We start from the raw sequence: 10,374 nt of genomic DNA, 5'->3' as shown, positions 1-10,374 counted from the left end.
TAATCAATCACGGCGTGCGTGTGACATGGAGTTAATTACGAAATCCTGCGAGAAATGCGGGTCTTTCTGGATTATCATACTATTGATCGCTTTTGTTATGCAATATGTTTAATAGTTTTTTAGGGTTTCGTAAATCCAGAGAAAAAGCAACCCTTATAGGATCACTTCGTTGCCTGCCTGTCGTGTCTGTCAAGATCCGTCAAAGAAATCAAAATATGAAGATTCTGTATATAACTCAAACCTCCACTCAGATTTTTTTTGAGAAATATAGTACGATTTTATAAAAACATGTAGGGACGAAGAGAAAGAGTACCTACTACCTACAGTTTACGTACCTACCTTAAACCAATTCTTTTTTAGATTTTGATGTTACCTACTCATTAAAATTTAATATTCACATTGTTAGTAATTAACAAGATTTACGATCCACGAGGCGCTAATCTTCCTAAAGTAATAACCTCACAAATAATGAAGATAGTAAGCATCAGTAATAAAATTCTTTTTTAAGTCCGTAATTACCTAATTAAGGCTTTAATATTAGCAGAAAACCTGAACAGCGCTAAATGATGTATTGCTTAGGTAAATGGTATATCAATAGATATGGTATGTCAATTATAGATGATAGGTGGAGTGATCAGGTTTACAAAAGGTACCTCATGCCATTTCACAGTGGAATGAATTACAATGAACAGTTGAATTTCTCGAATTCAAACTATGCAATACTGAGCTGCTATAGCTTGAATGTAGACAAATGTAATTTGCATTTTGCATCGATTTGGATCCGTTTCACGGCAAATGTGAATATCAAATGAGTGTCGTAGGCCGTAGCCTCGGATTAGGATCACTCTCGACTCATGCCAATCATTTTGAAATCGACGCTTGACGCATCGACTCAATGACCGTTAATTATTTTGCCGTGAACTAGTAATTTTGCTCTTACATTCATAATTTATAATCCACTGGGTGATGCCCGCGACTTCGTTCGCGTGGATATAGGTTTTTCAAAAATCCCGTAGGAAAGTCAATTTTCCTGGATAAAAAAGTAGCCTATGCGTTGATCCAGGGTATAATCTATCTCCATTCTCAGCCAAATCCGTACGGTAGCTTTTGCGTAAAAGAGTAGCAAGCATAGGTACATACATATACACAATCTTTTGCCATTATAACATTGGTGTGATAATGCGATAGACTAAGAAATTAAGTAGGTAGTTGATGCCGCGACTTAGCTTGCATTTAGGTTTAAAAATGCCACGGGAACTCTTCAAATTTCCAAAATAAAGAGCCTCTACGACTCGTAAGCGGCTCTTGTAGGCGACGACTTGTAGGAACCTAATATTAGACTCCGATCGACCCTTGTATAGTGATGTGTTGCACTGCACTTTGAATTGGACTGTATTTATAACACTTGATGGTTGTATAAATGTTTTAATAATAAAATCGTAATTAACTGTATAACAATATAAGCGCTGGTAATTTGGAGGCGGTCGCGCCGCGAATGGATTGTGCCGCGCGCCGGCGCCGCACCGCGAGGCTCCCCGCTCCCGCAGCCCGCCGCCGCGCACGCCTTGTGCAGTGCTATAGCACTAAACATCCTGCCCGCGCGAGTTGGAAATCGGAAGGGGGCAAATGTTGTTAAAGGCCCGCGTGATGACTTCCTTCTTTGTTTTGATCTCTGCCACGCGAGCCACTCCGTCCTGTCCTGGGTGCACCTTCTCCACTCTTCCAAGCAGCCATAAAAGTGGTGGCTGCGTTCTGTCTTTCACGAGCACCAGGCTACCTAGCTGGAGACTTGTGATTGAGCCCCTCTGCCATTTCATGCGCTGTTGTAGCAGAGAGACGTATTCAGCCGAGAATCTCCGCCAGAAGTGCTGCTTGAGCGCCTCGATGCGTTGGTAGCGATCCATGGCGGCGATGTTTGTATCGCTGACCATTGAGCGAGGAACCGACAAGAGTGAGCGTCCTATGAGGAAATGAGCGGGAGTGAGGCAAGTAAGGTCGGAAGGATCGGAAGAAAGAGGTGTGAGTGGTCTGGAATTTAGGATGGCTTCAATCTGAACCAGACACGTGGTCATCTCTTCGTACGTTAAATGTGTTAAATTTAAGATGCGTTTAAGGTGAAATTTGACTGATTTGACAGCAGACTCCCATAAACGCCTGAAGTGGGATGTGTACTGGGGTATACGGCGGAACTCAATATCCCTATTGCTATGATCTGACTTGATGTCGTCTGAGTATTTTGAGAAAAAAGATGCGATTTCATTACTGGCTCCAATAAAGGTCGTCGAGTTATCGGACGTTACAGACATTGGCTTACCGCGACGTTAATAAAATATATTCATCTTTGAACATTTGTTGTTGCACGAGTTTTAGTATATAAGTTTCTGAATTTTTTAATTCTGTTGTAGATAATGTTTGTGTTAATTTATTTTTAGGATATTTGCAATTGTGTATAAATCTTTGTACAAAAGCAAAAGATCTAATTAAATGTGTGTAACTTGACGTTTTATTAATTAATTCATGAATTATGTGTGTGACTGTGTCTTTACTTTGTGTCGTTGTGTGTAAAACTATTTCTGTTTTTTCCTGTCTTTGTGTGCTTGTAGAATCTGATTGTGTGTTTGGTATGATCGGAAACTGTATGTTTTTTGTTTTAAGAAAATCTGGACCAGACCACCACAGTGCGCATGAGCCAATACTGTTCGTTGCAATTCCGCGTGAGACTAAATCGGCGGGATTTTCCTTCGATGGAACGTAGCTCCACCTGTGACCAGCTGTGCTGTCTTGAATCTCACCTACTCGAGTCCGAACAAACGTTTTTAATTGATTTGATTGCGTTTTTAGCCATGCTAACACGATTGTGGAATCAGTCCAAAAAAAGGAATCGTGTACCTTAAGGGTGATTGATGACATCACTTTGGCGTGAAGTCTAGACGCCAGGAGCGCACCACAAAGCTCGAGTCTGGGGATTGTGGTAGGCTTCAAAGGCGCCACTTTATTTCTGGAAGCTAGAAGGCGAACTTGTACCGTGCCATTTGCGTCGACCGCTCTCACGAAGATACATGCACCGTAAGCACGTTCCGATGCGTCTGAAAACGTATGAAGTTCCAAACGAATAACATTATCAAAACTAACCCAACGAGGAATACGAAGTGATTTAAGAGAAATAAGAGAATCTATGAAGTTCAAAAAGGTGTTCTGGGTATCTTTTGACACTTCCTCATCCCAACCGCATTTATCTATCCAAAGGTTTTGCATTACCTTTTTTGCTTGAACAGTGCAAGGCCCTAGAATCCCAAGCGGATCAAAGATTTGACTAATAAGAGATAGAATTTTACGTTTAGTAATTTTCTTGGCTTTAGGATCTAGGTCAATTGTGAATAATAAATGATCTAAGTTACAATCCCATTGAAGACCAAGAGTTTTGCAGGGTAATGATTCATCTAGATTTAAAGTTTTATTTTTATTGATTTGTTCAAGTGCATTGTCGTTAGTTAATGATTTTAAGACTTCGGAGCTATTTGATTGCCATTTACGCAGCTTGAATTGTGCCGACAGTAAAGTTTTATCTACATTTTTGCACAGGTCAATGACAGATTCTATGGAATCACCACCACTAATAAAATCGTCAACATAAAAGTCCCTAGAAATGGCAATTTTTGCGTTAGGATCTGAACATTGTTCTGCCAACGAAACCAAGCATTTAGTGGCTAGGTACGGTGCAGATGCTGTACCGTAAGTAACCGTGTTCAACGTAAACGGTCTTATGTGTTCACTCGGATCAAATCGAAATAAAATTTGTTGAAGTGAACGTTGTGTGGGTTCGACTAAAATGGCTCGATACATTTTCTCAATGTCTCCCGAAACAACATATTTGTGCTGACGGAAGCGCAGTAAAATTGAAAGTAAGTCATCCTGGACGACAGGACCGACCATTTGAATGCTGTTAAATGTTTTGCCCTTATTTAATGCTGAGGCATTGAATACGACGCGACATTTTGTCGTAGTAGAATTTTCCCGAATAATCGGAAAATGGGGCAAATAATACCGGTTTTGAGAATCAGGTTCAGTAGGTTTTGAAATAACTGTGTCGCTCATGTGACCTAAGTCTCTATATTCAGTCATAAAATCGTAGTATCTCTTTTTTAAAACTGAATCGCGTTGAAATCTACGCTCAAGTGCTAGCAAGCGATTTTTGGCCGAGTGATAATTATCGCCGAGAACCTCGGGTGACTCTTTTAAGGGTATAGTCACAATAAATCGACCATCAGTGTCACGTCGAGTGTTCTCTGCGAAACTTTTTTCACAGGCTTGCTCTTCTAGCGTTAAGTTATATTTAGAAGAAACCGACTCTAATTCCCAAAATCGTGTTAGCAAGGCATCATCGCGCTGAGTGAAAAAGCAAGACGATTGATGTGCTTTATTTTTATGTGATTGTGTATATGCCTTGATTGTGCCAGAAACCAGCCAACCAAGTTTTGTTTTTTGCAATTTTGGGCATTGCTTACCGAGATCGATGAAATCTGAACATATGACGTCCCAGAAGACATCTGCTCCTACCAATATGTCGATAGGTGAAGAAATATGGAAAGATGGATCAGCTAATCGAATATGAGGCGGTAATTTTAAAGACCTGATATCGATGTTGCATGAAGGTAATGTGTTGGTAATCTGAGGTAATACGTGACACTCAAGATTGACCTTGAAATCCCCCGAATATGACTCGAGAGGTAAGGTGCAAGACTCTGCTACGTATGATAACTGGTTGTTAATACCTGTCACAGAGGAGCTTACGCTTCGACGCAGCAAACCCAGCTTCTCACACAGGTGCTGTGTGACATAATGCCCCGTGGAGGCATTGTCTAGAAGAGCGCGAGCAGGATGTAGTTTCCCGTCGGCGCCGACCACATTCACCAATGCTGTGGAAAGCAATGTAAGAGGTTTGTTACTAGTCTGAATATTGGCAGATAAGGCAACTGTGGTGTGCTGTTCAGTATCTTTATGTAAAAGTGTGCTGTGCTTTAAAGAACAGTATTTACAGTGAGTTAAGCGGCACTGACTGTCTTTGTGACCAGGCCGTAAACAATTTTTACACACACTGAAATTCTTCATTTTTTCTAAGCGTTCATCTACGCTTAATTTTCTAAATTCAGAACAGCTAAATAAAAAATGATTTTGTGTACATAAAGGACATGCATTGGTTTTAAGTGTAATTTTTTCTTTATTTAAACTTGTATTTTTTGATTGTGTAATGTGCTTATTCTGTGTAAATTGTGTATTTTGATTTGTTTGTGAAGTTGACTGTCTTTGTGTTTCTTCAAGTTGTATAGTATCTAATAAATCAGCTCTGCCTATTAGAAAATCTATAAATTGTTTTAATGTAGGAGAAGTAGTTATTGAGTTACGATGTTCCTCCCACTCACGAAAGGTAACACTGTCTAACTTACGACTCATTAAATGAATAACCAAGGTATCCCAGTGATCAGTGGGTTGACCTAGGGTATTTAATGCACATAAATTACGATTAATTGTATCGACTAAATTTCTTAAAGATTTTCCAGACTCTTTCGTCATTGTTGAGAAATTTAGTAACGAGTTGACATGTATATTTACAAGCAAACGTTCATTGTCGTACCTACTTGATAGCAATTGCCATGCTACTTCATAATTTTTGGAAGTGAATTCAAGATTTTTTATGACTGTTAAGGCACTGCCTTTGAGAGCTGCTCTCAAATAATGAAATTTATTAATATTCCCTAAATTATTATTAGAGTGAATTAAAGAAAGATACGTATCTCTGAATTCCAACCATTGAGTCATCTTCTCTCCGTCAAAAGAAGGAAGTGAAATTTTTGGAAGACGAACAAAGTCGTGAAAGCCACCGTCTCTGCTTTCGCTCCCTTCACTCGCCTCAGACACTGACATCCGACGCTGGAGGTGCCGTTTGCTTCTATTCATGATTGTACGTGCTTCAGCCACTAATGAAAAATATTTCGTATCGAATTCTTCACGTTCGAGAAGCAGTTGACTAGTATCGTCCGACAAAATCTTGAGCTCGGTCTGAAATTTATCGAAATCATTCTGTAGACTATCAATTTTACTCAGCCGACATTCAAGTTCGTTGTATTGAGTTTCGCTAATGTGGTCGCATTTATCTAAACTATTTAAGAAGTTTTGAAATATAGTTAGCTTACCTTTAATGCTACCACGAAGTTTTATTAATTCTTTGCTACGTGGGTCACTCATTTTTAACGAATAAAGTCAAGCGAAATAAAGCAAAGAACGTAATTTGAAAAGTTGAAGTTAAAATAATAAGTAATGTGAAAGAAAAATGCAAAATAGTTCACGCGTTATAAAGTTATAACACGCGTAATGCCTAAAGTTTTAAATGCAGTCATAAGTAGGTACGAAATGCATTCAAATCGATGCGCGTAAGCCACTAGCAAGCGATAAGGAACCGGTTTTGAACTTGGCGTGGTTGCTCGTCGCCCGCTTCTAAGAGCAAAAATGGTGTACTGTAGGTACCGACATGATGATTTAATTGACTTTTAGCGAAGATACCACAATGTCTGATCCAAAAAGAATGCTAGAAGACGGAAACTAGAAGGAATAAGAAGGATATGGAACAAACTCACTCAGTCATGTCCCTGCCTTTTTGGTTTCCGCGATGCAATGTTCCTTCGGGAAGTCTTCGCTGGTTTGTATGTATGGCGATTCGCGGCGTGGCTCCTTTTCGTTGACGGGTGAAGGACCAAAATGTATAGTGATGTGTTGCACTGCACTTTGAATTGGACTGTATTTATAACACTTGATGGTTGTATAAATGTTTTAATAATAAAATCGTAATTAACTGTATAACAATATAAGCGCTGGTAATTTGGAGGCGGTCGCGCCGCGAATGGATTGTGCCGCGCGCCGGCGCCGCACCGCGAGGCTCCCCGCTCCCGCAGCCCGCCGCCGCGCACGCCTTGTGCAGTGCTATAGCACTAAACAACCCTATTTGATAATATCACAACTCGCACAGAGCTTATAACATTTCCAGGAACGCCACATTTAGAATGAAATTTTAAAACCTCTAAAACGGATCTTCAAAGTTCAAACAAAAATAACAACTCACGTACAGACTCTCTGTTGTCTTACAACAGCGACTCGGAAAATATATGCGATGAATATCACGTGTGAGAATAGCTTCTGTACACAGTTTATCTACATGAGTATAAAATTTCTAAATAATGGAAGCCGTCCAAGGCGGGACAGTGAGAAGATGTCAAGGGGCGCGCTCGGGACGCCCGGAAAATAGTTCCCGGGAAAAATTAGCATCAGATATGAGATGCTCGTGTTAATGCTGCTCTCTCCTTTATTGCTACACTCGCTATAATACTTTGTCTAGGTGAGACACAATACTATTAAGATTCCGTAGACATGGAACTCTGTTTGATGAACTCTGTTCATCCATGTCCATCTGTCTGTCTGTCTGTGTATCACATAAATTTAAAAATAAAAACATGCGAAATTGTGTTTGTTTGTTGGTTTGAAAGTTTGGCTATTAATTACGTAACGCAACGGAGTAACGGATCGACGTGTTTTTTAAAGGCCTTCAAAGTAAGAGACGGACATAGGCAACTTTTTATCTCGGAAAATCAGAGTTCCCTCGGGATTTTAAAAAACCTAAGTCGCAGGCGATTTAATCACATAACAGGACGATAATAAAGTAAAAACGTATTTAGGAGAAACTAAGCTCATATTGAGTAGGTAATTGTGATTTGTGACCTTCAGTGGTCATAAAAGATAAGTAGGTACATTATTTTAATCGAGTTTTTTTGCACTCTCCTTTTGAAATCGTTTGTTGCCAATTGGTACGAGTAGGTACAAAAGAAAAGCGGGAGCGCCACTGAATTTATAGGGCGCCGAGTATGTGCTTTAGTACAAAAATACAAAGGTAATTCACGACAAGTTACTGCCGGTCTGGTAATAAATAATATTGTATTAGAGTCATTTCGCATATGAAAATAAAACTATTAAACAAGAGAAAAGTAACTCACTCCTACTCGTAGATTAGCAGCTCGGGATTTTCTACTGAAATTTTAGTTAGGTCCTCGTACGATTTCTAAGTTATAACAATAATTATTTATTATATTTAACTGTGTGAATGTTTAATTGTGATTAATTTCAGTCTCCTCCTGTCTAGTTAAATCTTTGTAATTAATCTAAGTTCATTCGTAGCAGTAGTTAAGACGTCGCGTATCGCCTCCTACTCGTTTTGAGGGGAGACCCGTGCTCAGTAGTGCTCCGGTGGTGGTTGATCATGGTAATAATCATCATCTAAACGAACTATCTCCTAAAGCTAAACTATTCTAAATTTTAATGAATATAAGGTATCCTCTTCACGTTAGATGTAGAAGGGAAAAGTACCTACTTAATAAAAAGTAGGTAAAGAGATTTAAAGACTGTATTATCCTACTAAACTAAAAATAACCAAGCAAATAGACAAATAAAACGGACTACAGTCTTATTAAAAAATCTTAATTAGACCTAAGCGCCTAAGCCCGAAGAGGAATACAAATACTTAAGAACTTTTCTTTCACCGCACTTACACCGAGTTCTTTTACGTTTATTAATTTTAAGCCTCCTGAACTAGGTCAAACTTAGCTTAAAGGCTTTACTTATATTATAATATTACATAGTTAAATAAATTACCTACCTATCTATAAACATATTATTATAAAAGGATATACTAACTGACTGACATCAATGCACATCTTAAATCACTAAGTCTACAAACTTGAAATTTTGTAATGTAGGTATGACCCCCGATAAAAAATGATTTTCAGAAATTCCGGAACGACTCAGCTGAGTTATTTAAATAAAATCATCCGTTTGAGTGAAAATCCATAGGGGACAAGGTTTTAATTTAAATGTTCTCTGACGAAAACAATATTGGAAAACAAAATATTAAATTTTGATAACACAATATTTATAATTTTTTTTTTAAATCATGAACTCGTTTATTTCAAAGATTCAAAAAAACGCTAACAGATAACTTATTGCACGCGACAGTTTTGAAGTTACTTTTTTATCTGTTTTGTCGTCATGTTTTAATGATAGGCTTAACCCAACTTTACCCACTGAAAGTTATCTAAAAAAGATAAAAGGAAAACGGAAAACATTTATTCCAGACAGTTTTTCTAGGTAAAGCACCTGGCCGTGCAAAAGGATCAAATTATTCTATTTTATATAGTTATATTATGTATGTGATAAAAAGATTAGGTTAGCATTTACAATTAACAGGGTCGTAAGTTTTTATTTAACAACACAATACTCGTAGGGTCGTGGAATAGGTATACAGTCCCCGATAGACATTATTAGAATCGCTTTAAACTCTGTTAACGGCTATGATAAAAGTATCTAAATGAGGCTTTCAATGTATACAATTTCAATATATCTCTGTTTTTAACTTAGGTATATAGAGTTAGTTATAAAGTAGACTTTACTTATCTATCGGGATAAGGAGTTAGCTAAAGTTCGGAACTTTATCTGTTATCTACGAGTTTCGTGCCGGCATTCACTTGGTGCCGCCCGCCCTGAATATTATAGATAAACAGTAAATACCATAATATTATTATCTAATACATTTTTATAATTATTTTTAGGTACTAACTACTAACACATTGCCCTTTTGTTTTCATTACTCCTTCGGAGTTACATTTCTCAAAATTATTATGTACCTACTTAAGAGGGGTCTCCCCGTCACTCGCTTCATACAAACGTAGTTCCAATTTCATTTGAATATTAAGCAACCAAAGTCCATGAATTTTTGCAGATATATTCTAGAAACTAATATCTATATCTGTGGTTTTCCAGATTTCTGTTAAAATATTCGGTTTCAAAGTTAAGTGGTCTTAAAAATTTACATACAAATCTTTGAGCCCCTGTAATTTTAAAACTACATATTTTTGGAAAAATCTACAACACCACAGACACAGATATTAGTTTCTAGAATATGTCTGCAAAATTTCATGGACTTTGGTTGCTTAATATTCAAATGAAATTGGAACTACGATTGTATGAAGCGAGTGACGGAGAGGCCTGTTAAATGTGATCGGTCTTTCTTACTTATATAGTTTGTATTACAATAGTTGTGTATACCATATTAAGTGGCGTGTCACACAGAAAATACCATGTATTACTTTTAGGGTTCCGTACCTCAAAAGGAAAACGGAACCCTTATAGGATCACTTTGTTGTCTGTCTGTCTGTCTGTCAAGAAACCTATAGGGTACTTCCCGTTGACCTAGAATCATGAAATTTGGTAGATAGGTAGGTATTATAGCACAAGTACAGGAATAAATCTGAAAACCGCGAATTTGTGGTTACATCA

At 38.0% G+C, this 10,374-nt stretch overlaps 1 protein-coding gene across 1 annotated transcript; it reads right to left on the bottom strand.

Moving 5' to 3' along the window:
* Positions 1-1,583: 1,583 nt before the first annotated feature.
* Positions 1,584-2,316, bottom strand: LOC123866267. The gene has a single exon (XM_045907722.1). It carries the CDS (start codon positions 2,304-2,306, stop codon positions 1,584-1,586), a length of 723 nt encoding a protein of 240 aa, XP_045763678.1. The 5' UTR covers positions 2,307-2,316.
* Positions 2,317-10,374: the final 8,058 nt, after the last annotated feature.

The sequence above is a fragment of the Maniola jurtina genome, chromosome 6, assembly GCF_905333055.1.
Source record: "Maniola jurtina chromosome 6, ilManJurt1.1, whole genome shotgun sequence".
Lineage (NCBI taxonomy): Eukaryota > Metazoa > Arthropoda > Insecta > Lepidoptera > Nymphalidae > Maniola > Maniola jurtina.
The sequence above is the reverse complement of the archived record's forward strand: the minus strand, read 5'-3'. Positions and strand labels throughout refer to the sequence as shown.

Bases quoted from the DNA above. Each gene is read 5' to 3' on its own strand.
- LOC123866267 (XM_045907722.1), bottom strand. From the start codon at position 2,306: ATGTCTGTAACGTCCGATAACTCGACGACCTTTATTGGAGCCAGTAAT.